The 24,790-nt window shown below is 44.9% G+C and overlaps 1 protein-coding gene across 2 annotated transcripts; it reads left to right on the top strand.

Annotated features, from left to right (window-relative positions):
* Positions 1–80: 80 nt before the first annotated feature.
* Positions 81–23,972, top strand: fbxo38 (F-box protein 38). 2 transcript variants are annotated; one of them, XM_085171168.1, is made up of 22 exons: positions 81–235; positions 694–893; positions 2,549–2,682; positions 3,611–3,774; positions 3,982–4,147; positions 4,321–4,596; positions 5,511–5,604; positions 5,827–5,957; positions 6,115–6,285; positions 6,412–6,554; positions 6,814–6,994; positions 9,346–9,398; positions 9,754–9,871; positions 9,958–10,113; positions 10,311–10,946; positions 13,751–13,851; positions 14,005–14,107; positions 15,001–15,167; positions 16,059–16,204; positions 19,969–20,072; positions 21,457–21,570; positions 21,645–23,972. In XM_085171168.1, the coding sequence occupies exons 2-22, from the start codon at positions 760–762 to the stop codon at positions 21,821–21,823; spliced, it is 3,471 nt and encodes a 1,156-aa protein (XP_085027294.1). In that variant the 5' UTR covers positions 81–235; positions 694–759; the 3' UTR covers positions 21,824–23,972. The 2 variants fall into 2 exon arrangements, with proteins under 2 accessions (XP_085027294.1, XP_085027285.1); XM_085171159.1 differs by having other exon boundaries at positions 9,751–9,871.
* The last annotated feature ends 818 nt before the right edge of the window (positions 23,973–24,790 follow it).

Below are 24,790 nucleotides of genomic sequence, written 5' to 3'. Positions count from 1 at the left end.
ATAACGAAAACTTTGGAGAAAACCATCAATTCTTTATTGTTTCTGCACAACACTGACCTAAAGGGGGCAGCAACACGTGTTTAATGCGTATGGCCTGCCGAAAAACCCAGAAGAAGAAGAAGAACAAGCTAACACTGGGTTGTGCTAACGCATCTCTGGCTGTGTTTAGTACATTTTCTGTGGAGACAGGATGGCTGAGAAGAAGCTTCACGGAGACTTTAGTAGAAACATACTGGTAGGTTAGAACCACCGTGTCAGGCCTTGATAAAGGGGCCAGGTTGTGACTGCGAACCCGTTGTGTGGAGTACGGTCTTAGCAGCCGCTGTGCTATCTACTAAGCTAGCTTAAACGAAGGCTTCTTTTAACTTTAAAGTATAATTTAACGAACCTGCCAGTCGTAAAATAACCCGAGTGGTAGCCATCACATTTAAATGGAAGAAAAATAAATAATGTGTTTTATTTTTATTAAAATGTCTATTTGTTTTTCTTATGTTTACCACCAAACATGCATATTCGTGCATGTTGATGACGTAGCGTCCCTGAGTGCACAGTAATCATTGGTTTTACATCCTCACTTCAAACACGCAGCAGGTCTTGAACATAATTGGTATTAGCTTAAAATATCCTCAAAGTAGGTCGTGTGGTATGAGTCTCTTACTCCAGTTTACCCATCTTCCCTTATAATGTGTCCAGAACTGAGGTCCCTGCTCGGGATATAGAAGCTCCAGACTTCACGAGGGAGGATATGATACAGCAGTAATGGGTCCAAGGAAGAAGTCTAATAAAGTCCACGCTTTGGTGGGCAGCAGTGGAGAAGATCTTGTCCAAAGACTCAGTGAGCCCAAAGACTACATCAATGAGCTGTCCCATGAAGTCCTCTGTCATATATTCAGGTATGGTGCCCTCAGGCTACACTTATCATTTGTCGTATTTACTATGCGTTGTAGAGACTAGTGTGTTGGCCCATTATACCAGTCAGCATTGGTACCTTTGACTGCCACACACCCACTGGAAAACAAGATAACGTTTGGTCCATGATGGTGACTGTATGTCAAAGAGGACAAGAATGGACGTAGACTGGGAGGAAAGAGAAGAATGTAACCTGTTAATGTTGCGTAGATGGAAATAGGCAGAATGGTACACCTACGGCTTCCGTATAAAGTAGGACGGCTGCTGTCAAAGGAGCTTGCAAAGAAAAGCGTCTGGACTTCTTTAAGTTACTTGAAGACGTAACTGTAACTTAAAGAAGTCCAGACGCTTTTCTTTGCAAGCTCCTTTGACTACGATGACCTGGATGACTGAGAACCTTCACAGACATAGGACGGCTGCTGTTAGGCAAAGTCAAGCTGTATAATTCAAGCACGGTCTGAGACTAAGTCAACAGCTCATCTGCATATGTTATTATAGCTCTGACTTCTGGAGCCTTACTGCAGATTTCTCGCTGTGTAAAACAAACAGCGGTGGCTGGAACAGCTACAAAGTTCGCTTTTCTTTTCTTCATGTTGGAGTTTGTTGATTGGAAGCTTTGATGAAGGACTCCCGCTCGCTTTTCCCAGTAAAAGTTTTAAAGGTGATCGCAGGAACAGCGCTGCTGTTTTCTGTCACTCTACCCGAGCTCAGCGTGTCGGTAACGGTGTTGTGCCAAAAACTGATTTCCAGTGTTTCTGTGTATTTTTTATGTGTAATATCTTTACGTATGTTCGTAAATAGACTTCGGTGAACAGGGTTTACAAAGGGGTTACATAAAGAATTAAAAAATTATCTGTTTTTCAAGTATCTTTACAACTTGTACTCACATTATAACCAATCCGGTCCTTTATCCCCACTTAAAATATTTTTACTGAACTATTGTAATATTTGCTGCCATTTCTGCTGTTGTTACTCTTACAAAAGACATTTTTAATGTTAATGAGATTTTTTTACTGCATAAATAAAGGTTATATAAAAGTCACTGCCAACAACTGATTGCGTCTTCTATCTTGTTACAAGAATGTTGTTTGTAGCTCAAGATGACTTTGTCATCCATAAGGGATGCATTTTACATATGTTTAACATATTATAGCCCAACAAGTTACTTATAGCACTTTAAATATGAGCAATCGCTTTTTGGCACAACAACGGCTCCACCTCTTTGCTCTCCGCGGTGTGTAAACAGACTCCACGTTAAACTACGGCAGCGTCATCATCACTGCTGCTGTTCTGTTATCAGTGTTTCTGTTGTGAAACGTTTTTATTCACACGCTGCTCATAAATGCTTTTGTACTGCAGGTCTGCTTTTAGTCGCACAATAGAGCCGAGAATTAAAGGAAACAAAGAATTTGTGTTGAGAATTTTTTTTATAATCGAATTACTTGATGAATCATTGCAGCCCCAGTGTGTGTGTGTGTGTGTGTGTGTGTGTGTGTGTGTGTGTGTGTGTTCAAATTCATATATATATATATATATGTCAACGTGTTCGAATGGCAGCACGGTTCTTAAAAAATGACATTTTATTACATTACAGGGTAAAAAGCTTCAGAGATTTTAATCATCATTGTCTTTTTTGTAGGTACCTGCCCATGAAGGATATCATGTGTATGGAATGTTTATCTAGAAAGCTTCGAGAAGCAGTAACTCTGTACCTGCGAGTGGTCAAGGTGGTGGACCTGTGTGCTGGTCACTGGTGGGAGTATATGCCTTCAGGTACAGTACAACCAGTCTGCCTTTCACCAACATACAACAAAGAGCTGCTATGGTACCATTTTTTTGGCATTGCCGTCCCGAATATGAATTCTGATGTTGTCAGTTTTAATAATGAATGTATGGAGCCTAAGCTCCAGGTCAGGCTTAGAGTTCAGTTGTGTTTTTACTGGCCTGCAAAAATCTTTTATTTTTACGTCTTAAAATTTTAAGAAATTTACTTAATAACAGTAACTATAAAATAATGGTCCTGAATGTTACAAACGGCCCATGTTTCCTTTTAGATTCACTGCTGTTTTGCTTCTGGTGATGTTTCATATTTATGCAGAGTGTTTTTCACCTCCAAGTACGTTTTAACACCAAAACACAAAGAGCTTTGGTTAGCAGGAGGTCCTGGACGTGTCTAAGTCCTACACTGACAGTGTAATAACATGTGGAGACCCTTAAACACAGAACAGGATGGAGATGCATGTTCAAGCCTTTCAACTTTAAAACTAAAATGAGCAAAAATATCTTTGCTCATATTTCTAATACAGTTGAACCCCGACTTACGAAATTAATTTGTTCCCGAGGGTCTTTCGTTAGTCGAAAATCTTCGGAAGTCGAAGCACCCATCACGCCTTTGGAGTGAACGATCGGCTATAGGCTAACTGCTAACTGCAACAACAATACGTCGTTCAAGTGGAACAGCGAAGCGCAAGTACGAAAGCCAAGGGGGCTGTCACATGATTCGGAAGGCATTGTGGGCATTGTGGGCTCAGCCAATCAGAGCCGGTGGATTTCGTTACGCGGGCATTTTGCCGTAACACGGGCACCTTCTGTTATATGTTTGTAAATGCGTCCATAGTAACCGGTTTATGCTGCGACCCCCGGGCTTTTGAAACATTGAAATAAAGGTATTTATTTATGTTTGTTGTGCTTTATCGTTTAGGCTTCACAGACAGCAGCTTTTTGCTCCTTTTGAAGAAGATGCCAGATCTGGAGCAGCTGTATGGTCTCCACCCACGATACCTGGAAAGGAGACGAATCCGTGGTTTTGAGGCGTTCAGTATTCCAGGAGTCCTGGAGGCTCTGCAAGCCTGCCCAAATCTGCTGGTCAGTAAACAGTATGTGACTGATCTGCTGTGTGTGAAATAATTAACATGTGATTTATGGTCTTTATTTGTTGCTACGTTCTCTGACCTGGTAGACTGATGAGATGTGTAAAGGCCCTTTGCTGTAGCTAGCGCACGCCGGGTGAAAGAGCCTTAAGGTGTAACCGTCGAGTTACGTTTGCAGTTACCTTCGCTGATGTCATTTCAGGGCGTTGAGACTTCCCACCTGGAGCTGGTGGAAGCCATCTGGAACTATATGCCCCAGGTTCACATTCTCGGAAAGTTCCGCAACCGTAACGGAGCTTTTCCCATTCCCGCTGAGAACAAACTCACCGTCCCCATAAACGCCAAGATCCAGACCCTCCATCTGGTGGGTGAGTACAACATGATGAAAGAGACTCAGTCTAAATACATCAGCTACTATCCAACATTCTGGATGTAAGTCGGCGTCGTGTCTGCTGTTGTGTAGATTTGTGGTTGTTAAAAAGAACATAAGGATAATCTTAAGGTCTGAAGTATCTCTGTCCTTTTATATTTACCAACCCAGGTGTGAATGTTCCCGAGATCCCCTGCGTGTCCATGCTACGGCACCTTTACCTGAAGTGGGTCCGCCTTACCAAACCACAGCCGTTTAAGGACTTTCTGTGTGTGAGCCTAAGGACCTTTGTTATGCGCAACTGTGCAGGGCCGACCAACTCTCTCAAATACGTTCCCCTGATCACCGGCTTGGCTTCAGCACGGAACCTCGAGCAGCTGGAGCTGGTGCGAGTTCCCTTCTTGGGAGGGCTGATCCAGCACGTGGTGGAGGACAGCTGGAGATCAGGTGAGCAGCTGTTTGTAGACACTGCTGCGCTTTCAATCTTTAAATCACACTGTTGTTCAGTCGGATTGATTCATGCATGGCTTTGCTGTTGTTGTTTTAATGCCTGTGTTTAAGAATTTAAATGTTCATGAGCGTCACATGGAAATGAATCAAATGACCTGGAAACAGTCGTTAACTCTTTAAAACCTGAACCATGGAATTACTTTTGATGATGGAGTGTTTGTTGAGCCTTTAGACAAAATATATATAAATATATCAAATTTAAATCTGCATATATGAGTTTTCATTAGTATCACACTATATTTTTGCAGTGGCGTCATTAAAAATGTGTCATGCAATTTATATCATTTTTTGAGGGTAAAATAAAAAAGCTACACTGACGATGCAGAAGTCTCAAAAACACGTGGATCACATACGATACGCTCGGCTTTAAAGGGTTAAACTCGCGGCCGACGTCACCCCTACTGTGGCGTGAAGAAATGTGACGCAGTTTGGACCCTGAGGTGACTTTTGTTGTTCGATTGAATATGATGACAGTATGAGCAGAGAGTCCCAACATGCTGAGGTTGTGTTCGCTCAGTGACAAACTAATGCGCACACTTATGTCTGCAGTTTTATTAAACACGCACACAGTGACAGAGGTGCTGCCTCGTGTCTGCACAGAGAGGACCAGTGTGTTCATTTGGTAGTTCAATGAAAAGCTTCATTTTCAGAAATCTTTGTTTTCTTGTTTGTTTTTGTGCTGCTTGAACAGTAAAGTGAGCGCGGCCCCTGACGTCCGAGCTGTTAAAGAGTCCGGTGTTGTGGATTTACATGACGTGTCTCTACTTTTGTCTTTAGCACTTCAAATACGACTTCACGTCTGTACTGTAGTAATATTTTGTTGTTTGCTTTGATGTTTACGGCACATCCAGGAGGATTTCGGAACCTCCACACGATTGCGTTCGGAGCCTGTAAGAATGCCCTGGAGGTGGACTTGGGCTACCTCATCATAACTGCAGCTCGCAGGTACCTGCTTACGAACAGGGATTACAGAGTCAGGACGTTCTGCTGCATATTTTCATAGCTTCAGTGTTCAGCTGTGGTTAAAACACAAACAGTAGCAATAACTCAGAATAATATCTGCACCAGGGCAGTGAAACAGGTTTGTGACACGATTGGATTATTTGATGTTTGCGTGCAGACGCAGCTGTTGCTGAAATTCTCACTTCTTTCTGTGTTTTTCATCAGGCTTCACGAGCTGCGTATCCAGCCTTCACTGACGAAAGATGGAGTCTTCTCAGCTCTCAAGATGGCTGAGCTGGAGTTTCCCCAGTTTGAGACTCTTCATCTGGGTTATGTGGATGAGTTTCTGCTGCAGTGTTAGTGCTTCCTCTCAAATATCTTTTGCTTTGATGAAAAGGCGATAAGCAGCTGACTTAAACCAAGAGGAGAATGAATAGTAACTCTGTAATAAAGCCCATGTTCGGTACACTGATGATGGAAACGAAGCTTTTTCCTGTTTTTATCTAAACTCAGGTAAAATGAGCCATTCGGAGCTGGTGAAATATGGGCTGGCGGATGTTATCGAGAACCCAGGAATCATCACTGATATTGGGATCAAGGTGGTGAATGAGGTGTTCACCAATATTAAATACCTGCTAATCTACAACTGTCCTCACCTCCACAACCCTCACCACTGGATCACTGGTACATGTTTGGTTTTGGTGAATAATAACAAAGCAGCAGAGACAAATACAGCCTTTATTACGCTGCAGTGTTTTTCCCTCTCACATCATTGGATGTGTAAAGTGTTGTCATGCTTTCTGTCTGCAGATCAGTCCAGATGGAGCCGTCTGGTTGATCTCACTCTGGTTCGCTGTCACGCCATCAAACTGGAGTCTTTTTCCCAGTTTGTAGAGCTGCTGCCCAGTCTGGAGTTTATCTGTCTGGACCAAATGTTTCGAGAACCACCCAAGGTACGTTTGTTATGGTCGCTTTCTCGAAACCAATCATCCCAGAGATGCGTCGTCTTCAAAGGGAGCAGATTTTAAACTGCATGGCGAGTGTGTCAGGCTCTTTACAAGGATCCGGCACTGGTGCATTCATGCAGTGCATCAGTGTGACTGCTCTACGTGTTAGTCCTGTGCACACAGTGATTTGTCGCTATCGCCTCACAGCAACAGTTTGTAATCGTTTGTGTGTTTGTGTGTTTGTGTGTGTGCACCTGTGTGTTAGGGCTGTGCCAGGGTGGGTCTGAGTGCAGGAACTGGGATCGGTGTGTCCTCAGCACTGGTCAGCAACCAGAACTCGAACAACGACAACGAAGACCACCATCACCACAACGAGCCAAACATGCCTCCCCCACCCATCAACAACATAAACAACCAACGGCGGCGGCAGCAGCAGCAACACGATGGCAAGTCTCACTGGCTTTAATCATTAAATACCAAGAATTGTATTAAAATAAACGTCGTATGTTTTTAATAATGCTGACGGCCCACAAGTCGGATGTCGGTTAGAAAATGAGGAATTCTGGAGTAAGTTGGATGAAGCGGTGGAGTCGTGGTTGGAGCAGTGCTAAAGGACACATGTGCTGCTTGGAGATGGCTGTGAACACTGAGTAACATAAGACTAGACGCACATAGGTAGATTTTTTGCAGATGGAGGAACCTGAACGAGACTGGAGAGTACACAGTGGTGTCATCGGAGAATGTAGCTAAGCTGCATCGGGTCGTAGCCTAGAGGATACTTTGGATATCGGGAAGAGGAAGTGAGTGAAAGAAGAAGCAAGGAAGTTGGAAAAGGAAGAATGCTGAGAAGGCTCCACGTGGTAGGGAAGTGTTCCCAGATGACATGGGATGTACAGCTGAAGTGGTAAAGGAAACTGTCCAGGAGGTGTTTGGTGTTTCCTCTGAGCAGAGGAAAGAGGACGAGGAGACTCGGTGCTGGATGATGGACTGAGAGAGTACAAGAAAGTATTTAAAAGAAGAGATTTGCAAAGAAAAAGTGTGATGGTGAAGAAGACCAAAGTAGACATGAGTACTAGGAAAAGGGTGTATAGTTAGTGGTCTGTGAGGGTGGACACTGAGAAAGGAGGAAAGGATGTGCAGCAGATTTGGGTGATTAAGGATAAAGACGAAATGTTAAAATGAGGAAAGTGTGTGTGTTGAGAAGGCAGGAGTACGTATACGCAGCTTTTCTTCTCTGCCTGAGCGCTTGATGCGCTACAACATGAGTTTTTCACACATTCATGCAAGCTTTGTTTTCTGTGCTTAACTAGCTAACATTTATACACGTTCACGTGTTGGTGGATGAATCACAGAGGAACTTGGTTTCCTGCTCAAGGATGTTTAGCATGCAGACTGGAGCAAACAGGGATCAAACTTTACAATTAATAGTTTCATGGCTGTAGCGATACCTCGTGAGCTACAGCAGGACTGACTGAGGAACAACCTCCTGTGAGCAGCACTTGGCAACAGCGGGAAGGAGAAACTCCCTTTTAACAGGAAGAAACCTTTAGCAGACCTGGGATCAGGGAAGAGCGGCCACCTGGTCCAGCCCTAACTATACGCTTTAGCAAAAAGGAAAGTTTGAAGCCTAATCTTGAAAGTAGAGATAGTGTCTGTCTCCTGAATCCAAACTGGAAGCTGGTTCCACAGAAGAGGGGCCTGAAAACTGAAGGCTCTGCCTCCCATTCTACTTTTAAATACTCTAGGAACAACAAGTAGGCCTGCAGAGCGAGAGCGAAGTGCTCTAATAGGGTGATATGGTACTACAAGGTCATTAAGATAAGATGGGGCCTGATTATTTAAGACCTTGTATGTGAGGAGCAGGATTTTGAATTCTGGATTTAACAGGAAGCCAAAACAGGAGAAATCTGCTCTCTCTTTCTAGTCCCTGTCAGGACTCTTGCTGCAGCATTTTGGAGCAGCTGATAAAAGCATGAACTAGTTTTTCAGTGTCCTCTGAGACAGGATATTTCTGATATTGGAGATATTGTGCAAATGCAAGAAACCATACTTTAAAAAAAATAAAATATGTGCGTTGAAGGACATGTCCTGGTCAAAAATGACTCCAAGGTTCCTCACAGTGTTACTGGAGGCCAAGGTAATGCCATCCAGAGTAAGAATCTGCTTAGATACCATATTTCTAAGCTTTCCAGTACAATAATCTCAGTTTGATCTGAGTTTAGAAGCAAATGCAAGCCCTGATATGAATCTTGTGACTGTGAGCTTTGTACTTATCGATATAATGTCAGAACGATTGAACCTACCGTGCTGGGATAGTGCCTCGACTGAATCATTGTTGCATTAATTTAACTCAGACTAGAGAAGTGGTTGAAATTCTCAGTGAGGCAGTGCTGTGAGTTATTCATACATGCCTTTCCTGTGTTTACAGAGTCACGTTTATCATGTGTAAACATGATCAGTAAAGTTACACCAATACTCACCAAAATACTGAACCAGTCTGGCTGTTTAAACAGATGCTGTCTGGTTTCCGTCCGTTGTGGGTGAAAGTCTCAGTGTGCAGTCGCTTAGTTGGAGCTTGGGGGGGACACTGATGCATGTTCTCATCCCTCACTCTTTTTGTTCCAACGCAGCTGTAGGTTGAGAGGGCAGAGCACGTCACACACAGCGTGGAAATGTTTTTAAACCCGTGGTTCTGCCATAGTGCGACCTTTAACCTTCATGTCTTCAGTTATATAAAGTATTTTACTTCATACCCTGACGTAGAGTTGAGTTAAAGAACTAGCGCTTGTTTTTACAGCACCAGCAGAAGTAAATGGAATGGAGGAAGAAGATGAAGAGGATGAAGACGAGGTAAAAATGTTCTGTATTTCACCCTGTAAGACCCAACCCATCAAAATAGCCAGAGATAACAGACGTTTTTTAACCCTGATAACAAAGCCCACAGAATGTTTTTGCTACATCATGTTGAGTATGATTTATTTCTATGATAGATTTCTGTATATTTATTATATATTTATTATATATTTTTGTATTATTGGGTGTTTTTGGCAAATTTTTGTTAACAATGTTCATTTTTGTCCATAACATTTGGAGATTATGACAAGTATTGATCATGTTGATGAGACGGAGGACACATATGATAGATTGTAGGCTAATAGAGTCAGGTTTGGGGTTCTGATATGAATGTTAACTTTCTGGGAAGGAGAACATGGACGTTGAGCCTCAGATCGAGCTGAAAGAAGCCGAGGTTGAAGGAGGCGACGTGGCTCCGGGGCCCAGTCACCAGGCTGCAGCATCACAGCCACCTGACGAGGAACAAGCAGGTCTGACGTCGGTCTTTCACGATCAGTGTTTGGAACAATGAAGGTATAAATACACTTTCCACATTAATATTTGATTTTAATTCCAGGTCCCAGTGGTTTAGTCCAGCAGTGCAGATCAGCTTGTGCCAACGTGCCCAAACCTTCACAGGTCATCTCGGACTCGGACAGCGAGGAAGAGGAAGGCCTTGTTTCCAGGTTAATGCCACCTTCATGTTTGGAGCAGCCGGCCTCGTGTACAAAAGGTGATGCACGATACAGCTCACAGCCAGAAGGCACCAGCAAGTGCTTGATGATTGGATCGTGAGATGATGGACAGACATTCAGGATGTTTTGATTCAAGCGTCTTTCTTCATGTATCAGTCCGATATTCTTCATTTGATCACAGCTTAAAACTCGCTGCTGGTGTCAAAGGTTTTTAAACGGTGTGTTTCGTGTCCAGGTAAAGGAAAGACGCCGCTGAGGAGGGGCAACAACGTGGCTATATCCGTGGCAGTCGCTGATCAGCCAAAGACTCAGGCTGCAGAGAACAGCTGTGAGAAGAGCTGCCAGGTGACCAGTGAGCAGATTAAGGCCGACATGAAGGCTGCTACTGAGAGCAGCAGGAGGAGCAGCGGTAAAGGAATCACGACTGAGGCTGTGGAGGCCACGGCAAGACCAGGAGCCAGCGCCACATCAGAGGATACTCCAGCATCAAGGACTGGAGTGAGGACAATGACCGGCTCATTGGTAAGAGTTGGACCTACAGGAGCCACATCGGGCCAGGCGGGTGGATGTAGGAGCGTGGTGATGGACGCCACCCATGGAACAGCCCCCGACAGAGCTGCGAGTGGCAGAGAGGGTGCAGAGCGACCCTCCGTCCCTCTGAGTTCTGGTCCTGCCAACGTGGACAGAGTGGAGCCCAGAGGTGGTGCTGTAAGTAATGATCTCAGGAGACCAGGACCTCAGACTGCTCAGGGGAGGAGGCAGCCTTCCTCTGCTGCGACCTCAGGATCACAGCAGGAGAACTTTGTTCCAAGGCGACCTTTAACCCGATCTTGCACCCGCACGTCCTCTGTGTCGTTGGTCTCAGAGACAGGTAAGACTGGAACAACAGGATACGTTCTCCAGCTTCTCAGGAGGGAAACTTAAAGCTTTTCTTTCTTCTCTTCATGGCTCTGTGCAGATATGTTCGTATACATGAGGCTCAGTACATCGCTGTTTCTAAAACCTCTGTGAAGTTGTTCATGATTCGGTTGATATTTACTTTTGTTCACTCAGAACAAAACCTGTCACACATGTTAACATGCCCACGCTGAGCATAGTGTGAGAGGTGCAACGGATATGAATCTTTTAGTTTTGGTTGCAGTAGCTCTGGAGGTGGAGTAGGTCAGGAGGTGGAGCAGGTCATCCACTGATCAGAAGGTTGGTGGTTCGATCCCTGGCTCCCCCAGTCTGTGTCCTTGGGACAGATACTGACCCCAGTTTCTCTCCGTCCATCAGAGTGTGAATGTGTGTGAGTGTTAGCTGGTGTTTGGATGAATGAGGCATGTTGTGCTACAAAGCTGATTATTAGAGACTGAAGAATTAATTAATGGCAGGACTTTGAGCAGTTTTGTAGGAATGGGGTCTAAAAGACACGTTGATGGTTTGGAGGAAGTAATTATTGAAGTTAACTCAGAAAGATCGATTGGAGAAAAGGAGTCTAACTTAACATCAATGGTACTAAGAGCAGCTGTAGATAATATTACATCTGTGGGATGATTATTGGTCATTTTTTCTCTAATGGTTCAAATGTTATTCATGAAGTCGTTACTAGTTAACGTTAAAGGGATGTTTGGCTCAGCAGAGCTCTGACTGTTTGTCAGCCTGGCTACAGAGCTGAAGAGAAACCTGGGGTTGTTTCCACAGGAGCTACAGTATCCACAGTCGAACTTAACGAGGATGTAAAATTATTAACGATCATTCAGAAGCTAAGCTGAGAAATTTGCCTCAAAAGTGATACGAGTGCGTCCAATACGATCCACAAGTTTCTACAGTGATTCTATAAACACAAAGCACGTCGATCAGACAGAAGCTGAATAAATGGTAATAATTTACACACAATTGATTAAGTTCAGCTTCACGACTCGGCTACTTTTCTCTTTTATAAATATGCGTGTTCGTGCACAGATGTGACATCCCTCTTGCTCTCTTCCAAAGCCTTAAGCGGGTGTCCACGAATCACATGTGTTTTACTTTGCGCTTCAGCTCCACAAATGGAAGCTGTGTTCAGGTTCCTGTGTATAGCTGGGATATCGAGGCTTCCTCTTTGTTACAGAGCAGCTCTTCTGGGAAACAGATTTACCAAATGTAGTGTTCTGTATAGGGCTGCCATGATTAGTCGACTAGTCACGATTATGTCGACTATCAAAATCATAGACGACTGATTTAATAGTCGACGTGTCGTTTGAAGCTTTGTAAGATCACAAAAGACGCAGGAATAAGTAGTAGGATTTAAGAGTGTAATAACGGACTGAAACAGAAGATGGCAGCACTGCATGTACAAGGATGCCAGCTGCCGTTAAACCCCGAAGAAGAAGAAGCTGTGTCCCAGAATTCATAGCGCAGCCCAGCTCAGTTTCCAACGATGGCGGCAGCTAGTTAGTTTTAATATTACTCTTATTAATCTTTCTGGGTCACAAAATAAACGTTTAACATATTTTCAGGCGAGAATGTAGCTGTGTAAACCTCAAATATCTGCTCAGTTTATCAAGACACCACATATTTTCTAAAGCGTTCTGACGTTTTCGGAGACGTCTGTTACCCACTAGCTCGATAGCTAGCCGGGGGCTAGGCTCACTAGAGCCGTGAGAACACCGGACTCCCGGCAAAACGTCTTCAAACCCACCGCCTTCTTTCGCTACTCAGGTTAAACATGATATATAAGTCACTTAGATAACTTAAAAATGTTATTGTTTGGCTTTTTTTTTTAGTATTTTATTTGTTCCTGAGTAAATCGGTTTGGCTGAGATTAAAGTTATAGTTTTTACACAGCTGAATAAACGTCAAGCAGACAGCTGATTATCAGAAGTGTGAGATGCTCGAGAATTTACTCCGGTGTCCTGTTATATTTTAGATAGCAAGGAGTTTATTAAACTTCACCGAAACAATCTGCAAATTTCATTAAAGTTTAATAAACTATCATCTTGTCTTTATTTTTAGTTAGCACATACCTTAAACACTTAAAGCTGTAAGCTAATGATAGTTATATAAGAGCAGATGCTGCTGGTGCAATAAGCTGTACGTTTTATGTCCAATGGATGATGATCTGATTAGTCGACTATCAAAATAATCGTTTGTGGCAGCCCTAGTTCTGTATAAGTTCAGATCTCAGTGACGTTGATCTCACAGTCAGAGGAAGTTTTCTTCTTTTAAATTGTTGCCACAGGTTTGTCTGCTGGGGGCTGAGGTACAAAGCCGTGTTACAGCCACATTAGTAATAAAAATATTATTGAGCATTTCAAGAAAAAAGTCTGAATACTGTTTTGAGGAAAAAAAGTGGGAAATCTACTTGGACAAAAAAGTAAAAATGTGCAGATTACGTTGTTGTTTCCACGGCTGCTGCACCGTCAAACACGCTCCGTGCAGAGGAAACAAACTGATCGGCCTCCTTGTGATACAGCATCCATCCTCTTTATTGCAGGAGTGTGTAACCATCCAGCCTTTTCATCCACTCTCCCACGTTTGTGGGGTTTTCCGTCTGACCTGATACTTACACTTTTCACCACAGTGTGACGAGTAAAAGAGAAATCACTTGTTAATGACACAGATCTGAAGTATTCACCATCTCACAGCAGAGTGTCTTTTCAGCCTCTTTGCCAGGCAGGTACGTTTAACCTTGGACTCTGTTATTTTGTGTAGATCTTTCCAGAGCCAGGCCTCGAATGGCAGTGAGGAGGAAACGAATGGCTGACAAATCAACCAGCACTTCAGACCCCGTGACGGAGGACGACCACGTGCAGGTACCTGTGCACTCAGACACAAACACAGTAACCGACACTTTACTCTGTAATCCAAAGAAAAGCACACAGATGTTTTTGTCCTCGGTTGCTTTTTGGTTAAAGTTTGGTGAAATGGTTCTGCTGTTTTTATCAAAGATGGTTTTGCTTGTATAGATTTTGTCTCTGAAGAGCAAGAACCTGGTGGGAATCACTCTGACCAACTGTGGAATCACTGACCTTGTCCTGAAAGACTGCCCCAAAATGATGTTCATTCACGGTAACTGATATTTGATAACTTATATTAATGTTTTGTTTTGCCAAAAACTAACTTTTAAAATGAACTGCAGTAGATGTGACTGCTGCTACTTTTCTGAGTGTTCGTGCTGCACATGAGCTTTAAAATGTTCTTGCATCTCCGGAGGTTCTTATATTCTGTGTTTGAGAAACGAATTTATCTGTAAATGAGTCACACAATTGTCAGCTGCTGGTCACTGCATATTCAAAACAATTAGTCTTCACTCTTGTTTGTTAAGAGATCATGTTTAGGCCAAACAGTGGGAAGGAAGAAACCTCCAGCAGAACCAGGCTCAGGGAGGGGCGGGGCCATCTGCTGTGATTGGTTGGGGTGAGAGAAGGAAGACAGGATAAAGACATGCTGTGGAAGAGAGACAGAGATCAATAACAGATATGATTCAGTGCAGAGAGGTCTGTTAACACATAGTGAGTGAAGAAGAAACACCCAATGCATCATGGGAATCCCCGGCAGCCTACGTCTATTGCAGCATAACTAAGGGAGGATTCAGGGTCACCTGGTCCAGCCCTAACTATATGCTTTAGCAAAAAGGAAAGTTTGAAGCCTAATCTTAAAAGTAGAGATAGTGTCTGTCTCCCGAATCCAAACTGGAAGCTGGTTCCACAGAAGAGGGGCCTGAAAACTGAAGGCTCTCCCTCCCATTCTACTTTTAAATACTCTAGGAACAACAAGTCACCATTAACTAGTTTTTTAGCTTCAATCTGAGATGAATGTTTTTAATTTTTGACAGATTGTGCAAATACAAGAAGTCATTACTAACTTTTGTTTCAAACGCTCCAAAGTGCCTGAGACATCTTTGGTTATGCTTGTCGGAAGGTCTCGAGTAATCAGCGTCTTTGTGTGTTTACACTCTACAGCTACCAGATGCCGCGTGTTAAAGCACCTGAGAGTAGAAAGTGCCCCCATAGTAAACAGATTTGACTACGCTCAGTGTAAGAAGCTAGACATGGAACAGGTCCTGGATCAGATCCTGAGAATGCCCCCCGAGAGGAATCGCATAATCTACATGCGTCCTATGCATCAGGTTGGTGACCTTTGGTCATTAGAAATCTTAACTGGTGTATAAAATGTTGTAATGTTGCAATACTGCAACAAAAACCATTTTTCCTATGGCCGGGGTGTCAGACTCACGTTACATGGCGAGCCACATACAGCCCACTTCAATCTTACAAAAAGCTTCAACAAAGACAGAAACTGTAAAAAATAAAGGTTTTTACTGCAGTCTTAAAAAAGCAGAAATGTGCTATAGTGGAAAGTGAAAAACAGAAACTTGTTAATTACTTTGTGTTGTATGAATGGCAGTGATGGAGGTTTTTACTGTAGGAAAGACTATAAACTTATACAGATGCAGTCAAATGTTCTGCTTGTGCTTGTTTGTGATGAGCAAACAAACAAGTTGAGAATTATAACTTCATGCAGAGCCTGAGCCATGGCTCTGTGCTACACACACTCTGTAGTTTATTTTATAGACTAGAAGAAAGCGAGAAATGTATGCAAAAATAAGAGAAAGGTACACATGTGTTATCTACTTACTGCTACTATTACCAGGGAGAACACAGGTGAGGTGTTTGAAACGTTTTGTCCTCCACAATGGGAAAAGGATCAAAATAAAAACGGGGATCACTTTAGCCGGCGAATGTGGCCCGTGGGCTGTTTGACACCCCGGCTCTTCAGACCTGTCGTTGTAAATGTTGTGCCTGTAAAGCTGTTGACAGCAGATAAAACTGTGCTTGCTGAAAACTACTGGAACATCCTGGCTACATAAAAGAGGAGCTGTCAGACTCAGACATGTTCTCTCTGCTAAAATAACGTTAGACAAGATAAAGATGAACAAATGTTCAAATATTTGTCTGTTTCCAGACACTTGTGAGTCTGTGTGAAACACTCAGTGTAATTCTGTCTCTCATGTTGTCAGATTGACTCAGTAGCGTTGGAGCGCCAGCTGTTCCAGGGGCCTTATCCTTATCACATCGCTATAGTGCACGAATTCAGCAACCCGCCAAATATACGCAACAAAGTTCGCATTCGCAGCTGGATGGACACCATAGCTAACATCAGCCAGTGAGTAGAGTCACACGCAACAGTACACAAGACAGCAGTGGGCTGCTGTGTGTGGGTGGATGCGTCTGTGCGTGTGTGTGTGTGTGTGTGGGTGGATGTGTGTGTGTGTGTGTGTGGGTGGATGTGTGTGTGTGTGGGTGGATGCGTCTGTCCGTGGGTGGATGGGTGGATGCGTGTATGCGTGGGTGGATGGATGCGTCTGTGCGTGGGTGGATGCGTGTGTGCGTGGGTGGGTGGATGCGTCTGTGCGTGGGTGGGTGGGTGGATGCGTCTGTCCATGGGTGGATGCGTGTATGCGTGGGTGGATGCGTGTATGCGTGGGTGGATGCATGTATGCGTGGGTGGATGGATGCGTGGGTGGATGCGTCTGTCCGTGGGTGGATGCGTGTGGGTGGATGCGTCTGTGCGTGGGTGGGTGGATGCGTGGGTGGATGGGTGGATGCGTGTATGCGTGGGTGGGTGGATGCGTGGGTGGATGCGTCTGTCCGTGGGTGGATGGGTGGATGCGTGTATGCGTGGGTGGATGCGTGTGTGCGTGGGTGGGTGGATGCATGTGTGCGTGCGTGGGTGGATGCGTCTGTCCGTGGGTGGATGGGTGGATGCGTGTATGCGTGGGTGGATGTGTGTGTGCGTGGGTGGGTGGATGCTAGAGCTGGGCGATATATTGAGTTTTTAAAAAACATCGATATATTTTTATACGAGATATAAGATGTGACAATATCCTTTATATCGATATAGTCTATGTTACGTTATAACTATACTTGTGGAGCCGCAAGTTTGCCTCTCTTTCGTCCACTTTTGTCTCTACGCAACTTTACTCGGCCTCGCCCCTCCTTCACTGAACACAACTCCCCCTCCTCCCCCATCGCTTCACCTGCAGGAAGCAACAAGATGGACACGGCAAATCTCCGTTAACGAGTTACTGCGCATCGCCCCGTGCGTGGGGCTGGACGCCGTCAACGCGTTAGCTAGCTAACCACGCTAACGCCATGCACGGCCTGAAATCTTTTCATTTTTTCAAAAGTTGACAGCGCGCCTTATGTATGAATTCTGGTTGTGCTTGATGGCCGCGAACCGATTTAATGTGGTACACAGCGCTCAGCAATCTGTCAAAAATGTTTTAGTACGACTTTGGTAAGCTACGGAGCTGCACCGGTTGATGGATTGTCGCAGCATTACGGCTGCCGAGGAGCCTCGCGGAGTGATACGTACTGTGCTTCAACGTAATATTACCCTACTGTGTATAAGGACCATAAATGGCACCTGTTAAGAGACGTGGTTACGAAGAGGATTTCAAACTCAATGCTGTCAGTCACACAGTAGAAGTTGGGAACAGAGCAGCTGTGAAATCTGTCTTTGTTACTATGCTCAGCATCTGTTAGTTTACATTTTGACTGCACAATTGTGAGCTTTTTGTTATGCACAAAAACAACATTGTTTTCTTTTATTTATGGAGCATTATTATTTAATAAATGCTCATAATTTATTTTTGAGTAAATTTTATGTACATCTATGCTCTATGTTAATAAAAGTGCCTGTGTGACATCTGGGACACAGCTTTGACTAAGAACTCTCTTTTTGTTCTTACTTTATGGCTTAAAAAAAAATATATCGAGATATATATCTTATATCGCCGTCCAGGTAAAAAATATCGAGATATGAATTTTGGGTCATATCGCCCAGCCCTAGTGGATGCGTCTGTGCGTGGGTGGGTGCGTCTGTGCGTGGGTGGGTCTGTGCGTGTGTGCGTGCGTGGGTGGATGCGTGTGTGCGTGCGTGGGTGGATGCGTGTGTGCGTGCGTAGGTGCGTCTGTGTGTGGATGCGTCTGTGCGTGGGTGGATGCGTGTGTGCGTGGGTGTGTCTGTGCCTGGGTGGATGCATGTGTGCGTGGGTGTGGGCCTTTGATGGTAGTGTTTTGTCAGCATCACAGCTGCTTTTAGGGCCACTGACCTGTTACAGTCACACGTGTCATATGAACAGTTTTGCACTAAATTTGCTGCTTTGATCTACCAAACTTCAGAAACTGAAAGTTCTTGTACAGAAGGTAGATGAAGGTACGAGCAGTCAGCAGCTGGACAATGATCCAGGTGATCTGATGTTGGAATCCTTCATGGGGCTGTAGTGGGACATGGTCTGAACCGAGGGCATCCCAGGAGGTAATAACAGAGACAGATATCGTGCTGTATCTGACCTCTCTCTCTGACAGTTACTGTCTGATGTAGACGACAGGTCGAGCCCTCTTACCTGCTGGGACAAAGTGTCCCTCAGCCCTCTGTTCGAGGCGTCCATCTGCATGAATGAAAGGGAGTCAAAAGTTAGGTGTGTGAAGCAGGGGTTCTTCTTTACCTGCACAGATGCTACCTGGCCCTGCTCCATGCACAAGTTTGGCATGAATCTGCAGTGATAACTGTCCCCAACAACCGCCCCACCTCTCTTTTGTTCTTGGGATACAGGCTGTTGTTTTCTCCACCTGAGGACGTCTTCCAAGTGGGCCCCCAAATACTGTCCATCTGTCCAACTGCACACTTCTTCAGGTTGGCTGTAAGCCCTGCCTGCTCCAGACGTTTTAGAACAGTGGCCAATCGCTGGAGGCGGCGGGGCCTCACGAGAAGGCCCTGCCATCTCCTCCTCCCCAAAGCCAGCGTCGCACGACCTCGTGTCACCACTGAGTACAGCTCAGACACTACAAGCCCCGCCCACAAGCTTCCACTAAAGGTTTTTAAAGCCCGTCTCTCAATCCCAATCTGTCGACGCAGTTCAGAGATGCTTCAGGCCTGAGCTGCAGCCTTTACTGCGTTTTGTCCTTGTATTTATTTGTAGTGACACTATGGGATATTTGTGTATGTCCCCATGCACGCACCTAACCTCCACCTGCTCTGCCTCCACCAATGGCCCTGGCTGAACCAGGGTCTGCGTGCAGCGCTGGTGTCCCGGCCGCCCACACCTCCAGCACTTCTGCTTCAGCATTTGCGAGGCTCCCTGCGACTTAGGACATCGCCTGTAGCTGGTGGAACGTGCGGGGAGATGGTGGTGAGCGAGTTAGAGGCTGCAGTCGTGGCAGCTTCTCCACAGCCAGCACAGTTGACGTAGATCCCGACCAGCTGTGGCTGCTCCAAGGGTGACCCGGCCGCTATGTCAGGTTTGCACTCGGCCTGGATCCACCACTGTCTGCATGGTGGTTGGATCCACCAGCATCGTGGCCACTACCTCTACTGGCTGTACTGGTTGCAGGCCTGACGCCACAGTAAGATGAAGGCCCAACACATGCACACTGTTGCAGTGTTTTATTTTAAGCTTAAGTTTGCTCTGTGCAGCACTTCCTGCTGCAGCTCGCTCCTCCGGCTCCAGCTGGCTACTGAAATAGCAGGAAATTATCACCAAATCATTCCTACCTGTGCTGCCAGCCTTTGGCACTGCCCCCCGAACTACTGCACCACCACCACCACTCTGCAGTGCAGCTGCAGACCACATCCCCACCACAGATGGCTGTGGCCTACACTGTGTTCACGCGCTTAAAACAAGCGTGACTGGTTATTCTCAGCACAGACGTTAACGAGCAAGTTGGTAAATAAGTGGAAGTTTGAAACAAGAAAGAGCAAAAACAAACAAAAACAAACAAAAATGGAACAGTGGTCATTAGTAAGGGACTTATACTGTTGTACTGATTATAGAGTCGCTGCTCTTTATAAAGCATATTTCAGTTTGACCTCGAGGACTGTCTTGTGAGTTATAAATGCATCATATGTGTGTTTGTCTCTAACAGAGAGCTAATAAAGTACGAGTTCTTCCCAGAAGCCACCAGGACAGAAGAGGATGTGAAAAAGTTTCCCAAATACCCCTGGGGCCGAGACATCTACACACTGGAGGGTAACGTGTTCAGTGCTTGCTTATATTCTCCCTCCTCTGGGAATCGAGGTTTTGTTTTTAGTCAGTGACGTTATGGAAGGAAGGATTTGTCATTCCTGCGAGAGCTTCGTGTACTTTCACACTGAGCGGGGCTCAGATGGGAGGAAAGGTGGTGCAGTGCTCTAAACGTCACTGCTTCATCATCTCTGATCTTGTTTCTATGTGGATGTAAATAAATGTGATGGCGAGTCTGTGGCCACCTACAGATGGTTTTCACTGCCTCACCCAACCGATCATTCGTGGGTCTTCAGATTAACTGACTGCATGCTCCACCTTTTCAGCCACACTGATAACATCCACCCTTGATGTAGAAACTTTTCTTCCAGAGGATCCTGCATGGTGCTGCATGAATGCTGTGGTAGCTGTTGTGGTTCAGGGAGCGTCTCTGTACCAGTCACTGACCCTGGATCAGCAAACAGCCCCAGACCATCACACTTCCTCCTCCATGTTTGACCGTTGATGCCACACACTGTGGAACTTTCACCTACTCCACGGCGCACAAAGATCCTGCGTGAAGATTTCAAATGTTGATCCATCCGTCCATGAAACCTTCTTCCAGTCTTCAGTAGTCCAGTGTCGGTGTTTCATGGCCCAGACGAGCCTCTGTGTCTTATTCTGACGTCTGGCTTTCTTGCTGCAGCTCATCCTGTCAAACCTGCAGCTCCAAGTTTCTCCTCACAGCTCAAACTGAGACTTTCTCACTACGACCACTATGAAGCTGCTTGAAGCTGTTGTCCTGTGAGCCGCCTGTTAACTCTCAGAAACTCCAGTTCAGTCTTTGGGTCTGCAGACCTCTTCCTGTTTGTTTCTGAGTCTTTGAAGCAAACTGGACTCACTGACACCTCGACTTTCTTTGCAGTCTCTCTGTAGCACACACCGACATTTATAAGTGTTATGATGGTCTGTGTCTCTTCCACTGTTCATTTCCTTTTTCTCAGCATGTTTGTAGCAACACTCTACTTCCTGCAGTACAATACTGCTCAACTGATTCACGAGGGTCTGACACCACAGTGTGTTCAGCACTGCTTTATGCAGACACAGGGGGCTGGAGTGATCCTTCTGTAGGGATTAGTAGCAGCAGCTTTCAGCCTCCATTACTGCAGGACAGATTTTAAATGATTAACCATGTTGTCCCTGAAAAAGGCCTTTTTGTATAATTGTGAAATGTTCACACTCACCTTTGTTTTAACCCTCTGGCAGGTCAACACTTACCTTTGTACCATTTCAAGCTGTTCACTGGACTTGAACGACTGCAATAAATAACTGTAAAACTGGGCTGTTCTCAAACGTTTGGCTGGTAGTGCATGTTCTCACCATCAACTCTTTATGTGATGTCCCTTCTCAGGATTGGTGGATGGAGCGCCCTACAGCATGATAACAGACTTCCCTTGGCTCAGGACTCTGAGAGCAGCGGATCCTAACGGCTATTCCCGCTATGACTTTGAAGACGATGAAAGCAGTGAGTGCGTCAGTCTGTCAGCAGATGCTCCATGTGGCTGCTCTGTACTCAAACTGTTTTCTCTCCCGTGTTAGCCACTATCTACGCCCCGCGGCGCAAAGGACAGCTGTCAGCTGACATCTGCATGGAGACCATTGGGGAAGAGATCTCGGAGCGCCGGCAGAGCAAAAGAGGAGTGTTTCAGAGAGTAGTGGTCCTCTTCCTTCATCACTGTGACACTCCAGGCGAACCCGTGGATGACGACTACATCTAGAAACCAAAGACCGGGAACCAGAAGGACGTCGGCCTCGACGCTCGAGCTTCTGACTGACTTGGTTGTATTAAAAAATGAGGAAGTTGGTTACCTGTTAAAGCTGCAGGTCAGCACTGACATGCACATAATATTTAATGACTCTTCAGTAGCATTACGGAGGAATAGCAGAGTCCAAGGCTGCTCACCAGGGGGCGCTAATGAGCTGGACAGCGAAACGTGGACACTGTGGGGAGAGGGTGATGATGATGTTTCACAGCGAAGGCTGACTCTTTTTCAATTCTTTGAAAAAACACAAGAACATACCTTTAATCTTTATTTGATAAGATCGAGATCTGTGCTGCTTTTCTCTTTTTTATCACACACAACTCTGAGCGTATCGTAACTCCTTCATTCCCAGAGTAAATAAAAAAAGGGTCAAACATATAACGTTGTTGATTTTGTTCCAAATAAAGGCTCGAGTCCTCGCTGACAGCGTTGTCTGCACGACTGCAGTCAGGAACGGTTCCTGTGTCGCTCTGAGTTTGTCCTGAGTTTGTTTCATCAGAAAACAGAATAAACAGAATAAACAGAATAAACAGAGACTGATTGTTGCTGAAGGATATTTAACTGTTAATGGTTGACCGTCAGTCATCTTTGCACGCGAGGCCTTTTGAACTGAAAGCTCTCAGTGAGAATATAGATCTATAGCTCCTAATGTTGACCTGACGTATTCACACTGTACACTGGGAGCTAACCGCTCTGTTGCAGCTGATTATTTCTGTGCTGTCAGAACCAATCAGAGGGCAGCTCGTCTCCATCATCACTCTAAAGTTGTGCTGATATAAGCTGAGAGGCTCATTTCTGTTACACAACAGCTGATGTTCTCAGGCCAGCAGCTACAGTCGTTCATAATCTTTCGGCTTCGTGGATGCTGAACGTGGACCGTCCTACGGAGGCGGTCTGGACTTTGTTAAAGGATTAAGGTCGTCGGGCCTCGTACGGTCGGGCCGCTTCTGTAGCCCGACTCTGCTCCACACGTCGTTGGTGTGTTTGTGGTCTTTCTGCTGTCTCTGTGTTCCTGTTTGTGTGTGAGCTACAGCCCCTCCCCTGCTTTCATCTACTTTGTGAAAGTGATGAGGCAAAGCAGCAGAACGACGAGCATCGTCTCCCTGATGTGCTTCACTGACTCGTCTTCCTCTCGTCCTCTGCTTCACGGACTGTTCAGCTCATCTTTGTGTGAACTTTGAACTAACTTTCTAACTTAACCACCCAACAAGTTTGTTTCATTGTTCCACTGTCTGCTTCTCATCCAGTGTTGGGCTGCAGGAGCAGTCGTCTAAACAGGAGTCCAGGACCTCCCTCTCCACCTCCTCCAGGTCATCTGGGGAGACGCCAACGTGTCTTTCAGCTGAATCAGTGTTTCCTAGATTTTCATTTTTACTTATTTTGAGCTGTCCTAATCATCCCTGCACCATCCTGATGATCGACCTAAAAATTAGCCGCTTTGGTTTGAAGTGTAATTGTGCAGCGCTGTCACGCTTATACTCGAGTTTCAGTTCGTTTTCCAGATGTGTTGTTCAGTCTCGACCGGCTGCTCGTCGAGTTCGTTCTGAAACTGATCAAGTTACCACTCACTGCATTTCATAAATGTATTTATCATAATTCTTAGTGAAATATCCAGATTTACTGTGTTTCTAGTTATAAAGTTACAGGAGAGCCGGTGGGTAACACAGACCAGAGCAGCTGTGGCAGGTCTACCTGCATATTTCATCCCATTTCTGGCTCCACTAATCTGATCTCTTCCTGCTTTGACAAGTCGGAGTACAGCAAGATCGAGTCTTCCACGTTCCCAGTGAATGTGACTCCTCTCCTGCTTTTAGTCAGTGTAAACACAGGACTGTGTCTCCCGCCTCCATCAGGCCTGCACTTCCTCCTGCTGCTGTGGGCTTCGTGTGACATAGAACAGCGTTGATGCTGCAGCACGCTCGCTCCAGGTCGGGCCGATAGTTGCCTGCTGGACCTCACACTGGATGTGTCACTGTCCATGTTTCCTCCTCCTTTGTCTTTTATTAGGTACAAGGACGACTTTTGTAATTCTGACCCTTTGAAAAACTGATACAAAGTCTTTGTTTATAAATAAAACAGCCCTTTGGTGTCTTTTTCCTAAAATATTCCAGGGAATTTTGCTGAATTCGTCACTTTCATCTAAAATCACTTCGCCACAGGTACAAGAGAAAAGGGGGTAACAGTTACAGAGGACAGGAGACCTGCATTAGTGAACAAATTTGGGGTATTTTTGGCAAAAATGCAACATTACATTAACAGCCCTCGTGCCTAAAATGACTCGTTTATAACACATCTCAGTGTCACTCATTATACACGAGGGCTGTGAAATGTTAGCTTTGTGTAGCAAATACTTTTCAACATATATTTTTAATCTTCTGTTGACTCACTTTCAGTGCGTTGAAATCAATATTTGAACACGACTAAAGATGAAGGCTCTCACATCACAGTCAGTCATGACCTGTAACCTGGGACGGCACAACATGTGTGAGTGAACGCACAATGTAACAAACTGTAACAAACTGTAACAAACTTTAGGTTGGAACTCTGTAACTAATTTTATGTGACAATGATGCAAAAAAGAAGCAAAAGTTGTTGGATGATGCAACAAGTGACAAAGATATTAGTAGATTTACTCATTTCAATCCAAACTTCCACATCGCAGAATAACTGAGTCGAATCGTTTTTGCTGCTTCGTTCTGTTTGATCTCGTTTCTGAAGCATTTGAGATACTATGGCTGAAAGTTTATATGCTTCTGTTCACACTGTTGATTCCTGCAGGACACGACTGCTCGACTTCACAGAGATGTTTTTGTTCTTTTCAGTTTGAGTTAATCTAGTTTTAAATAATAGAACTCGATCTGTTAAACAGTCAGTTTATCTGTTCAGACGTGGATCTTGTTTTTTTACTGTTTAACTGAACAC

This window comes from Neolamprologus multifasciatus, chromosome 2 (genome assembly GCF_963576455.1).
Source record: "Neolamprologus multifasciatus chromosome 2, fNeoMul1.2, whole genome shotgun sequence".
NCBI lineage: Eukaryota > Metazoa > Chordata > Actinopteri > Cichliformes > Cichlidae > Neolamprologus > Neolamprologus multifasciatus.
The sequence above is the reverse complement of the archived record's forward strand: the minus strand, read 5'-3'. Positions and strand labels throughout refer to the sequence as shown.

Coding starts and splice junctions, on each gene's coding strand:
- fbxo38 (XM_085171159.1), top strand. CDS start 760: ATGGGTCCAAGGAAGAAGTCTAATAAAGTCCACGCTTTGGTGGGCAGC. Junction 4,148..4,320: donor CCAGACCCTCCATCTGGTGG/GTGAGTACAACA, acceptor TTACCAACCCAG/GTGTGAATGTTCCCGAGATC. Junction 6,995..9,345: donor GCAGCAGCAGCAACACGATG/GCAAGTCTCACT, acceptor TTGTTTTTACAG/CACCAGCAGAAGTAAATGGA.